At 34.9% G+C, this 19,710-nt stretch overlaps 2 protein-coding genes across 2 annotated transcripts; both read right to left on the reverse strand.

Annotated features, from left to right (window-relative positions):
* Positions 1-1,233: 1,233 nt before the first annotated feature.
* Positions 1,234-1,860, reverse strand: LOC141651655 (uncharacterized). The gene has a single exon (XM_074459356.1). It carries the CDS (start codon positions 1,858-1,860, stop codon positions 1,234-1,236), a length of 627 nt encoding a protein of 208 aa, XP_074315457.1.
* A 10,630-nt stretch (positions 1,861-12,490) lies between these two features.
* LOC141651656 (protein FAR1-RELATED SEQUENCE 5-like) lies at positions 12,491-18,555 on the reverse strand. Its single transcript, XM_074459357.1, has 4 exons — positions 18,378-18,555; positions 14,454-15,411; positions 13,141-14,066; positions 12,491-12,507 (listed from the first exon to the last, which is right to left on the reverse strand). The coding sequence occupies exons 1-4, from the start codon at positions 18,553-18,555 to the stop codon at positions 12,491-12,493; spliced, it is 2,079 nt and encodes a 692-aa protein (XP_074315458.1).
* Between the last annotated feature and the right edge of the window lie 1,155 nt (positions 18,556-19,710).

The following is a 19,710-nucleotide window of genomic DNA, read 5'->3' on the forward strand; positions in this document are numbered from 1 at the left end:
TTTGTAAGAAATTGGGATTCCCAAGTATCTGAAAGGGAATTGACCCACCTTGAATCCAGACAATTGAAGGATATAAGCAACTCCTCCAGCATCCATTCCATTACAGTAAATCTCTGACTTTTCCTGATTCATTGCTAAACCAGAGGAGCCAGAAAATGTGGCAAATGCTCTCAGAATAACAGTGAGAGAGTTCCTGCCCCCTCTACAAAACATCAGAAGGTCATCTGCAAAGCACAAATGAGACAACTTCAAGGCTCTGCATAAGGGGTGGAAGGTGAACTCCCTCCTAGTAGTGGCAGCCATGAGAACCCTACTTAAATACTCCATGCAAATTGTAAATAAAAGAGGAGAGATGGGATCCCCCTGTCTAATTCCTCTTTTACCTTGAAAATAACCAAAGCAAGACCCATTGAGTGACAAAGTGAACCATGGTGAAGTGACACACACCATAATCAGCTTAATGATCTTCTTGGGAAAACCCAAGGCACCCAACATCTGCTCAATAAACTCCAAATCTATAGAATCATACGCTTTTTTTAAATCCACTTTCATCAAGCACCTGGGTGAGCAAGTTTTCCTTTTATATAATCTCACTAGGTCTTGACAAATCAGAATATTGTCAACAATTTCCCTCCCTTTAATAAACGCACTCTGATTGTCACTGATGATATGAGGAAGAACAGCTGCCACCCTATTACAGAGCACCTTAGAAATAGTTTTATATATAACATTGCAACACGCAATTGGTCTGAAGTTTGCAACAGAAATAAGCCGAGCTTTCTTAGGGATTAATGTTAATGTGGTAGCATTAAACTGCCTCAATAGCTTGCCATTAGTGAAAAACTCCAAAACTGCCTGAACCACATCAGTCCCAACCACTGGGAAAGCATCTCTAAAGAATTGAGATGAAAAGCCATCAGGGCCAGGAGCCTTGTTAGCAGGAATAGAAAACAAGGCTTCCTTGACCTCAGATTCAGTAACAGGCCTCAGCAAGCCAGTCACATGTTCATCAGACAGAGTCCTACCCATTTTAACAACAGGAATGAGAATAGGGTTGACATCCTTACTAGTTCCCAGCAACTGAACATAGTACTCAACAAATGCTGCTTCAATTGCTCCAGGTTCAGTATGAGTAACTCCCCTCATATCTTGTATGCTCAAGACCTTATTCCGCAATCTTCTAGCCTTGATTACACTATGGAAATACTGAGTATTCACATCCCCATCTTTCATTCATTGAGCGTTGGCCTTCTGCACCAGAAACCTCCTCCTGGCCTCATCTAACTCCTTATATGCATCAGCAGCAACTTTTACTTCTGCCTGCATCTGGAGATCAGTAGGATTGCTCTGCAGCTGCTTTTGAACATTAAACATGTGCATCTTAGCCACCTCTGCAGCTATTTCAACATTAGAGAACCTGTCATTATTCAGATCCTTCAATGGTTTTTTCAAAGCCTTAAGTTTCTTGACTATTTGAAACATCTTTACACCTGCAACTCTGATATCCCAAGCCTTCCTCACAATGTTGATAAACCCATCAGCATGCCCCCATATATCAAAGTATTTAAAGTTGCTTCTCCTCTTTTCCATTGAAGGCCTAAGCACCATTGTGCATGGGCAATGGTCAAAGATCCCTTCAGGATGGAAGGTAGTGAGAGTATCAGGGTAGCTATCCAACCAAGCATCAGTGATCAAAGCCCTGTCTATCCTACTGAAAACCATGGCCCCCACCTCATGTTTATTCGTCCAGGTAAAGAAAGCTCCCTGAGCAGGTATGTCCATCAGTCCACAGTAAGCAACACAGTCCTGAAACCCTTTAAGTTCAGCAGTAGTGACTTCTGATCCAATTCTTTCATTCATTGCTAACACATTGTTTAGTACAATTAGTGATATTGTTTAATGTAAGGTGTAATATTGTTTTGTATAACTTGTGATGCTCTTTTACTGGACTCACAGACTAGATACAATATCACAGATTATACTAAACAATATCACAGCTTTGATTAAAAAAAAAAATCATAAATTTTTTTTATTCATAAAAATAATCGTGATATTTTTGTGTAGAGCATGTGATACATAAGTGGACTCACGAGACTCAAAAAGATAAGGAGGACTCATGTGATCCTAATTCTATATATATATATGTATATATATATAGAGAGAGGCGGGATCCGGTGAGTCCACCTAAATATTTGAGTCCATGAGTCCATCCACAATATCACGCGTAAGGCAAAAGAATATCACGCTGAATATTGACAGGAAAATGGCGCTTAAACTTCTAAAACAAAACAAAACCGTTCACTTTTTTTAAAACTGTTTCTCTCTATAAAAATCACACAAAAACAAATACTCCCTCAAAAATCTCACTAAAAATCCGCAAAAATCTAAAAATTCAAAGACGATATCAACTTGATATCAATAATATAGATTCAGTCGTTCAATCCTTTGCATAATATCAGTTTAATTTCGAAATTAGGTTGAAAAATCGTCGAGGTACGCTCTAATCAGTTTCTATTACATTTTTGCGATTTTTGTTCATCTTTTGCAGTTTTAATTTGATTATACATATTGATTTTGTTCTTAATTACTGCAAATTGAGTTCAATTATATGATAAAAATAGCATTTAAGCACTAATTTTCGACTTGTTAATGAGTTTAAATGCTTACTTTCAAGTTGTTGTTGTAAATTTAGACAGTGTCTTAGTTGTTAATGAGTTTAAACAGTATTTCGTCGATAACATGGATACATTGAACAAAAAACTATGATCGATTGTAGTTGTAGATGATTATTAGTTGTTTTGTTTGTTTCAATCGCGAAAAATAGGGTTAGCTATTGTTCAATGTGAAATTTAGTGTTAACCAGTAAATTTGGACTTGTTAATGAGGAATGTCTCGTTTTCTGTTGATACTATTAAGAGTAGGTAGTGATACTATTTAAATTTGATAGTTGTAGATGATTATTAGTTGTTTTGTTTGTTTCAATTGCGAAAAATAGGAATGTCTCGTTTTCTGTTGATACTATTAAGAGTAGGTAGTGATACTATTAAGAGTAGGTAGTGATACTATTGTTCAATGTGAAATCTAGTGTTAACCAGTAAATTTGGACTTGTTAATGAGGAAAGTCTCGTTCTCTGTTGATACTATTAAGTGTGATACTATTAAGAGTAGGTAGTGATACTATTTAATTTTGATAGTTTAGGTCAATTGAGAAACATTTGTTTAACCAGTGATACTGTAAAAAATAAGGTGTGACACCGTTAAGAATTGGTAGTGATACTATCTGTAACTTGATCTTTGTTGTTTATATGATCTAATACTATTAAGCACAGAATGTGATACTAATAAAATTTTAAATGCAGATTGTTATTAGCAAGAAAATGGAACTGGCAGTTACAGATGAACCTAACATAACCATTAGCGAAAAGAGGCCAATAACAGCAATTTATAATGTTGAAGAAACAACATTAAAGAAGTATAAACGTAGGAAAACAAAGAATAACAAAGAAAACAATACTATGGAGCTGGTAGAACAAAACACGAACAAAGAAGTCGCAATTCAAGAAGTTGAGCAGCCTAAGGTACACAAAAAGAAGGAACAATTTCGGACTAAGTGCGAGGCCAAAAAAGTTGGTTGAGTTGATTAAGAACTTAAATGAAGAACAACAGAACGCTGTAAGGGATATTGGATTTGGAGGTTTGTTAAAGTTAAAGGTAACTCAACTACCACATGGAATCCTGAATCGGGTCTTGAAAGCATATGACTGTTCTAGCAATATGTTTAGAACAAAAAAGTTGGATTTTCTGCTGTCAAAGCATGATGTCCATGACATGTTTCTACTACCCAGGACAGGTGATAAAGTAACCACCACAAAAAGGGGGAATGCCACTACTCTGATTGACACCAAAATGAAAAATGATTGGAGGATGAAGTTTGGTGTGAAAGGTACTTCTGCTCCAATTAATGTGAAGGATGTGCATGATAGATTGATGGTGTGTACTGAGGCTGGTGATGAGTTTAAGAGAATGTTTGTTCTGTATAGCATGTCCATTTTCCTAGCGCCAAATACAAATAAAACCCTAGATTTAAAACTTGTTAAGTCTGTTGCGGATGTGAATAAAATTAGAGACTATGATTGGTGTGATTATGTCTTTGAAGAGATGACTGCTAGTATTAAGGGATGGAAAGAAAAAAAGAAGTCGAATATCACCGGTTGCCTACTAGTGATTATGCTAGCCTACTTCCATAGGTTCAATTTTAAGGGCAAGGCTATGAAATACACTCTACCGCTAATCCAACATTGGGATGATCGAGTCGGCATCAAGAGTTGAAGATGAGAAACAAACAACAATATTGGGGAATGCACCAATTTCGAAAATTGAGTACCCAATCTGTTTATCACATCAAGGTCGGGAGACAATACAACATTCCTATGTATATTTATGATTAAGTACTCAAGTGTTATTGATATGTTTCTTTGAGTCTTTGATAAAGATAAAATTTGAGTTGCTAACAAGAGATGATTAATTTTTGGAAGAAATAGGAGATGAGACTTACACAAACCTCTCGAGAAAGATGATGATGAAGTGAACCTGAAGGAAAAGAGGGCTACATCATGATTAAACGCCTATAGGAGTTGAAATCGATAAAGAAATCAAAGCAAGAGCAATGGATGTAAGTACTAATGTCTTTTTGTTGTCCTTACAGTTACATCTATTCCTTTTCTTCTTACTTTGATATTGTTTTGAACACATTGTGATACTTTTGTTTACCCAAGTTGATAGTGTTTTACCATAATCTAAAAACTGCCAGGGAGACTAAATTTTGTTAATGATAATGATATTTTATCAAACTGTGATATTGTTCATTACGAACTGTGATATTTTATGGTGGCTATTTGTGATATTTTTTCATAATAGCAACCAATTGTAATGCTTATGATAGCAAGAGCAATGGATGTAAGTACTAATGTCTTTTTGTTGTCCTTACAGTTACATCTATTCCTTTTCTTCTTACTTTGATATTGTTTTGAACACATTGTGATACTTTTATTTACCCAAGTTGATATTGTTTTACCATAATCTAAAAACTGCCAGGGAGACTAAATTTTGTTAATGATAATGATATTTTATCAAAGCGTGATATTGTTCATTACTGAATCTGTGATATTTATGGTGGCTATTTGTGATATTTTTTCATAATAGCAACCAATTGTAATGCTTATGATATTGATTCACAGTAAGACAAATAGAGTGATATTGTGTCACATAAAGTGTGATATTGTAAAACAATATCACACAAATAGGTAACATCTACAAGCAAGTGTAATGTTGTGATATTATTAAAGAATAATGGTGATATTTTTTCAATAAATTATGATATTCTTTGTGATTAAATATTTAATACTCTTGTTTAATATTTTTATTATGTCATTTGCGAGTGCTCATGAAGCTTATCTGCGTATAAAGAGGGACAACGAGTTGTTCTTTTCAAGATTTGTACATAACATGAAGAAGTTCATCAAAACGAAACCCAGCAATTCAATAGATGAAAGAACTATTTCTACCCAAACTACTGCCACAAAAGACTATAGTAAAGATGTTGAAACGAAAAAGAAGAAAACATTCTTGAAGAAAACACCGATAATTGTGATACATCGGAGAAGCAAGAACAAGATACTCCCAATACACAAACTTTGCCTTTCATGAAAGATATTGGATATCATGCCTTTATGGATGGGTTGATAGCAAGGTCTTATGAAAGGGCGAAAGCAAGAGAAGGGCTTCCCTCGTTTGATGTCTTATTGACATGTTAAAAATTCAGATACGCGGAATTGAACAAAAAATATGGAGGATGTACATATCAAGATCTTCAAATCAGCAGTGATCACGAGGAAGAAGGTGAAGAAATTATTGATATTACAAACTTTAATAGTGCTGATGATGAAAAAAAAGATGATGAGGATTATGATATGTATTCAAATTTGAATGACATAGTAGACAATATTGTTTTCGGAGGAGGACGGGCTAGTGAGGATATGAATCGTGTTACAACTCCTAGAGCCATCACGGAAACAGATAATGAAACCATTAATGAAGAGACAAATGTGTTGACTCAGTTGAATGAAAACATTAATTTGGAAACAAATGAAGGTTTGGGAGTTATGAAGACTGTCCAAGAGGCACACAATGAGGTGGGTAATAATGGTTCAACAAATCAGGAGGACATTGATAGAGAGGTGGAAAAATAACGAGAATGTTGAAGATGAGGTTATCAATAAGGAGGTTGATATTGCTACGGGGAAAAGCAGAGAAGGAGAAGGACAATCAGGTTACAAATGTTGTGACTCAATTGGAGGAGGTTCTTCCAAATGTTGATTTTGGAGTAACACAGCCTGTTGAAGACAAAACAAATGAAGACGTTCATCATGATACAACATATCAGCATTGTGTTGAAAAAGAGGCCGAGAAAGAGAAGGCCAATGAGGTTCACGAAGTGGCGACTCAATTGGACGAGGTTAATTAATCATTCAATTCGGGAAGGAGTTGAAAAAGATGTTGTGATTGATAAGGAGCCTGTTGAAACAGAACTTGTGGTTGATAAAATGAATGACGATAGTAATGTGGTGACTAAATTAAAAGAAATTGTAAAAAATGCTGGTTTAGATACAGCAGGGAAGGGAAATATCAGTGAATATTTGTTGCACTCGGAATGAGTAGTACCGGCCGATATGGTACCTCACAATTTGGGGTGTACTTTTCAATGTGGTTTGCCAGTCAAAGATGATATCCTTGTATCAGAATCGATGTTGAAGCGACAATTTATTTGAACCTGTCTTGAAGAATCGGAAGGACGTCATGGATTATTGCTTCCTTACGGACCATACATTCAGCAATTTGTAAGTCACTCTTTAAACAATTTTTTAAATGTAAGACATGACTTAATTTGCACCATATTAGTACTTTAAAAAAATAACTAATATGCTAATATTTTTGCAAAATGGAATAGAGAAATTGTCTGCAACTTTGGAACTTTCCATTGTATACAAAGGGAAGATATTGAGTCCTTGTTGCCTAACACGAAGATAGAAAAGTGGTAATTGAAGCATGGGCAATATTGCTCAATGAGTTCCAAATTGCTCAAAAGGAAAACGACAAATTGACAAGAATTTTCTATGGCATTGCCCACTCGGTATGGAAACACACACACATTTATCATCTTTTAAATTAGGTATTGTAGAATGTGTTTTATGGAGACTAATAAGATGCCCTTATGAACAACAGGGTGATATAGAAAAAATCTTAAAATTCGATGAAGATAATATTGATGAATTGGCAAAACTTAAGCAAACAAATTATATGACACATGGGACACGTGGTCGGCTCTTTTTAAGGAGCCACCTTTGAATTTGAATTCAGATATGGTGAGACATTTCTACTTTTATCAGTGATATTGTTATGTATTATGTATGATATTGTTAGCGATTACTATTGATATTGTTCTTAAAAACAATTCTTAAATTCAACTGTGATATTGTGCATACTATTGTGTGATATTGTTACTTCTTAATTGTGATATTGTCTCCCAAAAAATGAAAATGAATCACTTTTTTTCCCTAATATTTGACAGTGTGATATTATTATGTACAATGGTTGACATTGTTTTATAGCTTCTTAAAAATAACAACAATCGATAGGGATTTAAAAGTCTGTTAACATTGATATTGTTTTGGTACAGACTCTGATATTATTGGGTACACTGGTTGATATTATTTTACAACATACAAAAAAACTTCAGAGGGACAAAAAATATTATTAAGAATGATATTGTCTAGTATGTCTTTGTGATATTTTTATTGATTTTTGTTAAATTGTTTCCTAATATTATTTTCATCTAAAGGTGTTCATACCTTTGGTCTACGAAGAGCACTACGTCTGTATCTGTGTTGATTTGAAGAGGCAGAAAATGTTCTATTTTGACAACAGAGTATATGATGAATTCCAAGACGAGGAGCACGTACACATGGCTCATATGGCTGTAAGTACAATATTGAAAACAAATAACTAATGGTATAATGGTTTTGTTCGATAAGCTTGAAATTGAAAAGTTGTGTACATTAATCATATACAGGCGACTCTTTATGGTGACTACCTCAACACGAAAGGTATTGAAATTGGGCTAAAGGTGAAGGACTACGAAATGAATAATGTGAAGTTTCACTGGCAATCGAAAGAGTTGAACCTGGACTGTGGACTATTCATGATGTTTCACATGATGTTCTTTGTTGGTGAGCCTTTTGATTGTGAACTAAGCGATGCAAATATGAGACAGGTTATACGGGGAGAGGTGGCGCAACGCTCGTATTGAGTGATTTGAATAAAGATAGGAGTCGGTCGGAAGAGAGTTACGACCTTTACCGCCACAAAAGGTATCTTTGTTAACTAAGTTCTTTGGCAAAAAGACAAAGAGGGAAAAAACAAAGCAAGAGAGAAAAAGGTGGGAAAAACAAAGTTCGGACCCGCTATCAAAAATAAAAGGTTATATTTTTAAACACCGACTTCTACATTGAAATTTTTTTTTATTATTATAAATACAAAATATATATTAAATACTGTAATATAAAACGTTTCTAGCTCGGAGAAGATGGTTCGCCGATTGTCGTTGGTAGCGGTAAAAGGGGAAATCCGATGGCCTTGGATGCACGTTGAACGTGGTGTGGCTGATCCTAAATTTGAGTTCGTCTCAAGATTTATGAAGTTAAACAAGTCATTTGTGTGCAAACATGTTGACTACGAGGAAAGAAGTGATTGACTACTGCCTATTGGACGACCCCGCTATCAAAAATAAAAGGTTCTTTAAAACATATATTTTTCTGCAACTTTTTTTATTAGTGGTCTGATAATATTTGCAATGATATCTAAGTTTGACAAAAGAATTACAAAAGGTGATATTGTTGCTAGTGTCATGTGATATTGTACGTTAATGGGTTTGATATTGTTTTAGAGTAGAAACTGGTATAAAAGCATGATATTGTATATAATCAAGTGTCACATAAAGAAAGATGCTGTTCTGATTTTTGTTCACTTAATTTTGATATTGTTGTGGTACATAGTGTGATATTGTTACATACACAGTATGATATTGTTAAATTGATTCTGAAAAATAAGTAGGGCTTTTAAATTTATAAATGTTGCCAGTGACATGTGATATTTTTTTTAAATGATTGTGATATTGTTTCAAATTAGACACCTTTTAAATAAGTGATATTTTTTAGTATTGGGGTGATATTGTCTACAATCAAGTATGATGTTCGATAGTGGTTGGAAGGGCATCGATATTATTTAGCGTGGACTGTGATATTATTTAGCGTGGACTGTGATATTTTTTATCAGGATCACCTTTTAAATATGTGATATTGTTTAATTTTGATATTGGTTATCACTATCACAGTTAATCTAACAATTTTTGAACATTGGTGTTAATGTTTTGAGCAGTGAGGTTGTTGCCAAGTTCAGTGATGATCAATACCTTGCAAGACAGGATATATTGTCGTTGCTTCCTAGTGTACATGTCAACAACAATGTGATTGAATGTTGGTCACTAATTCTGAATCACATTGAGCACACAGAACCCTGTGAAACAAGTTTATTGTTTTTTGGAATTCGACACATGGTAAGCTGACATTCTGTTTTGATTTATACATATTCACGCTTTGATTAAAAATATCACTTATTTAAAATGTGATATTGTTGGGGTACATAGTGTGATATTATTGCATACACAAATTGATATTGTTTAATTGATGCTGAAATTAGATAGGGATTTTAAATTTATAAATGTTGCCAGCGACAAGTGATATTGTTTTTAAATGATTGTGATATTGTTTCAAAGTAGACACCTTTTAAATAAGTGATATTTTTTAGTATTGGGATGATATTGTCTACAATCAAGTATAATGTTCTGATATTGGTTCACATCCATACTGATATTATTTACCATGGACTGTGATATTTTTTTAGTATGCACTGTGATATTGTTTATCGGGTCACACTTCGGGAAGCGTGATATAGCAAACGTAAAAGTGATATTGTTTATACATATTCACGTTTTGATTAAAATGTAGTAAATCTTAAATGTAAAGGATTTCTTAACTTATATATATACATATATATACACTACAGGAATCAATAGTAGATGTTACTGAAGGCAAAGAAACGAAGAGGGAAAAGCTATTCGAAGAATGGGACAAATTCATAAGAAGAAACACAGTTCCATGTAACATGGAAGCAGATTTGGTTTTTATTCCGATGGTGTTGCAAGAACACTACTTCTGTGTTTGTGTAAATTTCAAAACCGAGACGATTGAAGTGTTAGACAATACAGAGTACGACAAGCGGGGATTTGAAATATACAAGGTGAAGATTCGGTGGTATGGTTTATTGATATTCTTGCTAGTGACATGTCATACAATTTATCGATATTGTGGCTAGGATAGGTTGAGTGTATACGAGTAAATGAATATGATTGTTTGACAAAATAATGATTAATAGTATAACTAATTATTGTAGGCCTATCACATGAGTGATTTCTAGCGAGGAAAAATGTTGACAGAGCGCATAACGTAATAGATTTTGATGTTGTCAACACGAGTTTCAATTGGCAAAAGAAAGAAGCAAACAATACTTTGAATCGGAAACTTCTTAATGATGCACATGATTCGCTATGAGGGGCGATTGTTTGAAGGCGATTTGCGATCGAAAGTGCATAGGCGCTACTTTGGTTAGAAATAGCGACATTACTTTTAGGACATAAATAACATGAGGACGCAATGATTGGGAAAGTTAAAGAATTTACAAATGGGGAAAGGAGAGCTTTTAAATAGATTGAAGGAAATGAGGAAGAATAACGAAGATGCAAAAGGCAAGGGCAATAAGATAAAAGCCAAGGATAATGTTGTTGAGAAGGACAATCTTGTGGAACAGAAATAACAAAGCGGAAGGTCCGCCAAAAGAGAAGCCCAATGTTCAAACAAAAGCCAAGGAGGATGCTACTAGAATGCCAACAATTAACACAGAAATACCCATTCTTCGCAAATCTCCAATCAGAAGGTAAAAACCAAAAACCCGACTTTTACATTTCTGATATACAATCATAGCATTACGTTTTCGCTTTTATTTGAAAGGACACAAAGGTAAAAATTTCACATAGAACCATAACATGACATTTCTGTTTTTACAAGGCTACGAATCAAACAAGATGGTGAAGATGATGCGAAACACCCACAATCCAAAGTACAAACGATCAAGACAACTGCAAATCCTAATAATAGAGGAAGAGGGAGAGGTAGAGGAAGAGGACAAAATAGGGCTAGGAATGTAATCTTTGGTAGGGTAGGACATGTGATATTGTTCCGGGAGTTGTGTGATATTGTTGTAGGTACAATGGTAGGAAATAGAACTTTTTTTTGATCAACTCTTAGTAAACTGTGATATTGTTTCAGGAGTTGGGTGATACTTTGCTTAAGTTGTTGTGATATTAGTTATCAGTAATAATAACAGCAATCAAGGTTCTTAAAATCTTTTTCTCTTTGATATTGTTTTGGTACCCAGTGTGATATTGTAAAGTAAACATGTTGATATTGTTGTATTTATTCTCTAAAATAAATCAGGGGGTAGGGTTTGAAAATTCCTTTTTAGTTGGATAAGTTGTGATATTATTCAGCAGACAAAATTGTGATATTATTGTACTCCTTTGGTTGATATTGTCTAGTATGTCTTTGTGATATTTCAAGGGTTTGACAAAGTATAACTTCTTTTTGTTCAATTTCGGAAAAGCGTGATATTTTTTCAAGGGTTGTATGATATTATGTTTTAGTTGTTGTGATATTAATCCTCAAGAACAACAACAGTGGCTAAGGATATAAAAATCCTTTTGTTGTTTGATATTGTTGGGGTACATACTGTGATATTTTTGAATACACGTGTTGACATTGTTTGAAAATTGTGATATTATTGCACTCAGTGGTTGATATTGTCTAGTATGTACTGTGATATTTCAATCATATTTTTGTAATATTGTTTCCTAAAAACATCCAATTGTAGTGGTAATATTTATGAATACTGGTGATATTGTTTCACTTGAAATGTGATATTCCTTAGAAGTATTTTACAATATAATACAATATAATAAAATACGTATACAAGCAAGTGTAATGTTGTGATATTGTTTAACTATTATGATGATATTGTTTTTGTATCAAGTGTGATAAACCTTCAAATGAGGTGGGATAGTATTTAATAATGGCAACAAAACGACATTAGTAATTATGCGGTTTTTATAACGTTGATACCCAAAATGGAAAGAATACAAAATTGATGCCATTTGGAATGACATACAAGAAAAAATTGAATAGTATAAACAATGAAAAGTCGATTCTGAAAAGTTGATGATGTTAAATAAACTTCCTCAGCATGCAGAAGCCCTTAATCACTATCAACAAGTGAAGAAATCTGCAAAACAAACAGACAAAAACAGTGACATAACGTTAGTAAGAAGTTTGACAAAGTATAACTTCTTTTTGATCAACTTCTGGTAAACTGTGATATTGTTTCAAGGGTTGTATGATATTATGTTTTAGTTGTTGTGATATTAATACTCAGGAACAACAACAGTGGCTAAGGATATAAAAAACCTTTTGTTGTTTGATATTGTTGGGGTACATACTGTGATATTTTTGAATACACGTGTTGATATTGTTTGGTTGATTCTGAAAATAGATAGGGATTTAAAATTGATAAATGTTGCCAGTGACAAGTGATATTGTTATTAAATTATTGTGATATTGTTTCAAAGTAGACACCTTTTAATATTGGGATGATATTGTCTACAATCAAGTGTATATTCTGATAGTGGTTAACAAGGTACTGATATTATTTACCATGGAATGTGATATTTTTAGCGTGGACTCGATATTGTTTATCAGGGTCACACTTCAAAGAATCGTGGTATAGCAAACGTAAAACTGAAATAATAAAAGGTGTAAGACAAATTACTTACATCGGATTCATGATCAAACTAGTGTTGTGATGTATCAACAATTTGGATTAGGCAATTCCGCTTATCATGATGCGCCATTTGTTTACATTTATTGCAAAATCTTTTCGGCTTTTGTGCCTTTGCAACAGACTGATCTTTCTTGGACATCAACCTCTTGCCAGTACCCTTGTTTTTTGATTGAACAGGAGGTAGTATACGGACCTCAGATGAAGACTTAACCCCAAGGAGCATCTCCAACTCTTGGTGTTTAGTCAATTTTTCAACACCGAGACTTGAAATTTTGTCTAAATGTCTTGATAATGAAGTCAGTTCATTTATGTGATTTTCAGGCAGAGATTTGAGCAGTGTTAATGTTGAGTAGAATTCAGACCAGACAGTCGAAATCTGAAGCTTAGTGACATCCGACGAAGTAAAATCATCCAACAATTGACCGTGAGCATCATACAAGGGCATTTTTTTAGTGTTCTTTGTCCACCTACTGAGAAGATACTTATCAGGTATCTTTTTGATCCCTTTACCTGATAAAATCCAGATGATGTGTTTACATATGTATCCCTTCCTCTCAAACAGCTTGCAGGAACATGTTGCATCAAATGTTGAAGGATTAAATGCGACAGTGTAAGTCTTATTGAAGATAGAATCTTCAACTTCTAGGAACCTTGTACTGCCCTCCCTTGAAGAATCACCAGCACTACATGAGTTTAGAGAATCAACGCACTGCTGTTGGAATTCATAAAAGAGAGCGTGCGTATAAACAGTCGATGCATGAACCTCAAGGCTAAGAAGGGTTTTGGTTTGAGGTAGGGAGTGATCACTATCTCTGTCAAGAGATTTTTGGGTGTAGCGTTGCTGATCCATAGCGCTTTGAAAGCGCATCCAAAACTCAACAAGTGTGCCATGAGGATTCTCAAACCGCTTAAAGAAGCTATTTGCGCTCTCAGAGCGTTGCGTTGTTCTTAAAAGACAACCAAGAGGAATATCACGATAATACGCCGGAATCCAACGTTGCCGCCTGGAAAACAGATATTGAAACCATGTATTATCTTCCAATTGAAACTCACTGATCAACGAACACCACCTCTCTGAAGTCGAAGGCTCTAACTCGAATCCCAAACAACAGAATTCAGACGAGTGACGAAGTCAGTCTCTTTGGTCAATGTCGTGCCTACCTTTTCAGGTAATTTCTTCATAATATGCCACATGCAATAGCGATGGGCAGCAGTCGTAAAAGCAGCAGGGACTGCAATTTTCATAGCAGGACATTGATCGGTAAAAAAGCAATGGGGTTCCTTCCCACCCATACAATCTAAGAATTTTGTGAAAATCCATTTAAAATTCTGGTCATTCTCCCTAGACATTTTGTGAAAATCCATTTAAAAAAGCGCCAAAAGTGACGGACTTCTTGTGATGATCAACACCAGTAAAGGGATCAAAGATCATGTCGTACTTATTAGTTGAATAGGTTGGGTCAAAAGTCACCGCCTCACCGTATAGAGCGTAATTACGACGTGCTGCTGCATCAGCCCAAAATACACGAAACAAACACTTATTCTGATCAATATCATAGGCATAATAAAAACCTTCCTGGGTTTCATGAAGGTTTTCCAACTGGTCTACAAACATTTGAGCATCCTTAAGACCTATAAAACACTTGATTTCCCTTCCAAAATTCTTAAACTCAGTCAAAGAAGCTCCAATATTTTCATAGCCATCAACATATTCCTTGACGGACCTGAAAGTAGAGGTTGGGCCAATATTGACCTTGCAATTATCAACGATGGTTTGTTTATGTTGCAAAGCAAGGTTTCTACATTTTTTCTGAAATTCTCTATACTTGAGTGGAGAAAGACGGTGGTTATAGGCAGCATGAAACTGATCAACAACAAATAATGGCACTTGAACTTGGTCAATTTCTTTAATAACAAATCTAAAGAAAATCCTAGCTTTACAACCAATCCTAGTAACCTTAGTCTTCTTCGGATTAGAGGCCTTGACCATTGGCTCCTCCTCCTCACCAGTAATGGGTAATATTGTCGGCTTAGAATCCCTAAATCCTTCCCGGTGACACACAATCAATTTTGTCCTAATATCTCCACTACTACGAAACCTTTTCGTTGAAGATTTCCTTGGTTCAAAACCACATGCTATTGCATAAGTCTCATAAAACTGTATACCCTCGTCTAACGTAGCAAAAGTTTGTCCTATTGTAGGTGTAAATTCAGTTGCAATATTTCTGACCCACTCTTCAGAACCTCCAGGCGTCACCATCAAAGAAAGACGATTCCCAGCATGCACCTCATCAACGTCTATGCATTGTGGAGAAGGAACAGGTACCACAGGGACAACAAAAGTATTTTCTACAGCAAGAGAAGTTGAGTAAACAAATTATAACAAATATAACTAGATTATAACAAGACTATGATATTGTGAAGGAATGCATGTGATATTGTGCAACATAAAACGTGATACTGATGAATATAAAATAAATACGCAACCGTATTGCAGCCTATGATACTGTGACGGAATACATGTGATATTCGGAGCATAACATGTGATACAAATATAACAAATATAACTAGATCATAACAAACTATGATATTGTGAAGGAATGCATGTGATATTGTGCAACATAAAATGTGATCTTGATGAATATAAAATAAATACGCAACCGTATTGCAGCCTATGATCTTGTGACGGAATACATGTGATATTCTCGGAGCATAACATGTGATACAAATATAACAAATATAACTAGATCATAACAAACTATGATATTGTGAAGGAATGCATGTGATATTGTGCAACATAAAATGTGATCTTGATGAATATAAAACAAATACGCAACCGTATTGCGCCTATGATACTTTGAAGGAATACATGTGATATTCGGAGCATAACATGTGATACAAATGCACGTAAACGATTACAAGTCATGACTGCAAAGATATGATATCTTGTAAAGGACTCAATGTGATATTCTGAAGCATAACACGTGATACTAATGCACAGAGAGTAATTACAGTCATGTCTGCATGACCTTTGATCTTGTAAAGAATTCAATGTGATATTCTAAAGCATAACATGTGATACTAATGCACAAAAAGTAGTTGCGAGTCATGTACTAAAGCCTATGATCTTTGTAAAGGACTCAATGTGATATTGTATAAGGGAAAGCTGATTCTAATGAGCGAATCGTGCAAACAAAAACTATAAAATGTGATACTATTCGAATTAATTATGATACTCTCTTTTGAATAAAAAGTGATACAAAGGAAGCTGTTAAATAACGATTTAAACTTGAAGTAAACACAAGCGAGTGAATGCAAAATAAACTTGATGATAAACAAAAGGACAATGAGTACATTATTTTTTATACGTCAATTAGAAGATGAAAAAAACAGAGATTAAATTTTAACGCAACAAAAATAGCAAAAACTACATGTTGAAGAAAGTATATAATCAGTACATGATTTTAATACATAAAATAGCACGAATTGATGAATTCGTGACTGATGTTGATGAATTATAACTTCAATTATAACAAAAAACCAGTAATTATACAACGAATTGATCGAAGATACAATAACAATAAAACATCATGCAATAAAACAGAAAAAGAATGAAAAAATTAAAACATAAAATTAAAGAAGCGAAAACGATGAAATACCCGACATTGAATATGTTAAACCGAGGAAAAAATAGATGAAGACGAATGATGAAGAAAAAGTGAAGGAGAATAAGCAACTGAGACGAATGTTGAAGAAATCGCTGGAAATCGATCACGGATGATGATGAACACAGGTGAAGATGACAACGAGAGCGAAGAAGACAACAATGCGCGAGAAATTGTGGCGTGAGAATGAAAAGTGTGATTGCGGAAGGAAGAGAGAGAAGAGAGAGAAAGTAAATGAATTCAAATGGTGAGGTGAGAGAGTGATAATAGGGTTTATATAACAACTTGAGGAAATGATGAAAATACCCTTACTAATAGCTTGATATAAAGCGAGTATTGTTATGACTCATGTGTGATATTGTAGATGGACTCATGGACTCAAATAATTAGGTAGGACTCATGTGATCCTAATTCTCTATATATATATATATATATATATATGTGTGTGTATATATATATATATATATATATATATATATATATATATATATATATATATATATATATGTGTGTGTGTGTGTGTGTGTGTGTATATATATATATATATATATATATATATATATATATATATATATGTATATATATATATATATGTATATATGTATATATAGATTCAGGATCATATGAGAACCAATAGGATGATGAGAACCATGAGAACCACTAATAATACTACTAATACTAACATTAATAATTAATAATACTAATAATAATAATTTTACGCTGCTCACCCCCAAACCCTTCAATTTCAATCATTTTCCCATTTTCACTTTCTCACTCATCTTCTTCTCTCTCTTCGACCATCATCATCTCCGTCGCCATTTCCGATCGTCTTCTCCGATCATCGTCTCCGATCATCTCTCTCCTACCTTCATCGTCTCCGATCATCTGCTTCTCAAATTACGGTTCAATCCATTCATCACCAGCATTTTCGCGAGATTTATCAATCTCATTACTACAAATTAAGGGAATATGCTTCTCAAATTAATGGCGATTCTACTCTAATTTTATCATACATGTATTTTTCCCCCGACATTCATCAATTCCTATCCAGCTATTAACCCTAATTTGCAGTAATTTCCCTAATTAAGGTATTTCATTGTTATTCTATGACGAATTCTTAGATTTCTAGTCTTATTTTCGACTGCATGTTCGAGTTTTTGTTCTACGTTTCGAAAATGTGGAATTTAGATGATCTCTGGATTATTAATGATCTATATTGCTAAGATTTGTCAATTTGCTTGGTGATTTCGGATGTTCGCTACAGGTTTAGGTTCTACGGATTATAATTTACGAGTGTCTAGCATGATAATCTGATTGTGTCACCGATTCGCATCGAATTTATTTTGAATCAAATTTGTACATTTTTCAAGTCTTTTTGCAGCAACATCAGATTGTGTCAAGCGTCAAGACTATGCATTGAACTCATTTGCATAGAAATTCATAGTTTATATGTTGCTTATAGTTTAGTGAGTTATGTATTTTTGTTCTAATTGCATGTTCAAGTAATTTTTTATAATTGAATTTGCAGATTTGTGATGATCTTTTGGTTTTAATGATCCTATATTGCTCGGATCTGAAACAATAGTCCAGCTGGTAGTTGCTTGATGTTTTCAGCATTTCTTAGCCAATTAGGCTTAGGTTTTAGGATACCCGTCCTCTGCACATGCATGAAATAAGGTCCAGTGTGCATGAAATAGAGTTCAATGTGCATCAAATAAGGTTCTGTCCGCATCAAATAAGGTGTCACTTTAAAATTAGCAGTTGGTCCATTGTCAATAAGGTGCCAATGCTTAATTAGTAGAGGGCCCTTGACTCGGAAAATCTGCATATTTTGTTTACATTTTAATGCTCTCGATTGTGCATTGGCCGAAATTTCTATTTTCACCTGTGTTAACATCAGTCAATGCATTCACAGATATGAGGCGAAAGACTGTTGCAAGGAAGAAAAAAACACCAGTAAAATAAACACCAATAAAAGGAGGTAGATAAGTGAAAGATTATTTCCCACCAAACCCAACAAATTCAAGCATAAATGATGCTGTTGACCAAAGTAAGTTGAGTAAGAAAATCTGCATAGCAAATGCATTTTTTGTGTTTCATCCCTTACCCCAAAATAATGATAGACTACATTTTAATGCTCTCTCTAAATGTAATACCCACGATGTTTAAAGACTCTTTTGACCGACCCTTTGACCAGGAAAGACCTTAGGAGGGGATAGGTGAGAGGCTAGGTGAGGATAAGTGCCTTACGGGAGTGATTACTCGACCTAGTAGGGACTACTCGGTCGAGTAGTATGAATACTCGACCGAGTAGAGCTTACTCGGCCGAGTACGAGAGTACTCGACCGAGTATGGCTGCTGTTGACGCGTTGATATAAAACGCAAGTTCGCAAGTTTCATTTTATTTTCGACAGTTCCTCTTTCTCTAAACCTAATTTATCTTTCTCTCACCTATCACCCATATCTCCATACACTCTCATTTAGCCTAGACCTCAACCATGGAAGGGGACGGGGTTTGCGTAGGAAGGATGCTTGCGTGGTCGTCGTCCGTGTCACCGTTGGTCTGCGTCACTAGGATGCATCTCGGAGTCTTGCTTGGCTGTTTGTGGATGCATTTTCATGGTTGGCAATAAGGTAGGGTTTCCCTACTCAGTTCCTGTTTGATTGATTTGAGATTGTTTTGTTGTACTGTGTATGATTGTTGTCTGCTGATCATCGTTGGAGAGTTAGTGTGGTGTTGGTGTGGTGATCGTGGTGGTGTTGTGATAATTGTGGTGGAGTCACTTGCGGGAGTGGCTTCACACCCTAGTTAGCCCTCCGTGGAACCCGCCACGGGAGGGGATGTGCACATTAAGGGACAGGGATATCGCTTGTTGATGAGCGGGATTTAGGTGGGGATGGGCTGCGGTCCCCCACTGGCGGCGAGGATTACCTGTTGCGATGGGTAATATGGCAGGGCTTCACACTTCGGTGTGTAGTCGGT

The sequence above is a fragment of the Silene latifolia genome, chromosome 4 (assembly GCF_048544455.1).
Source record: "Silene latifolia isolate original U9 population chromosome 4, ASM4854445v1, whole genome shotgun sequence".
Lineage (NCBI taxonomy): Eukaryota > Viridiplantae > Streptophyta > Magnoliopsida > Caryophyllales > Caryophyllaceae > Silene > Silene latifolia.

Bases quoted from the DNA above. Each gene is read 5' to 3' on its own strand.
- LOC141651656 (XM_074459357.1), bottom strand. From the start codon at position 18,555: ATGCAGATTTTCCGAGTCAAGGGCCCTCTACTAATTAAGCATTGGCAC. The intron at 15,412-18,377 runs GTATCCTAAAAC...CTCTTGCTGTAG, and splicing joins CATGCATGTGCAGAGGACGG to AAAATACTTTTGTTGTCCCT. The intron at 14,067-14,453 runs GTCCGTCACTTT...TCTGTTTTCCAG, and splicing joins GGTGTTGATCATCACAAGAA to GCGGCAACGTTGGATTCCGG.
- LOC141651655 (XM_074459356.1), bottom strand. From the start codon at position 1,860: ATGAATGAAAGAATTGGATCAGAAGTCACTACTGCTGAACTTAAAGGG.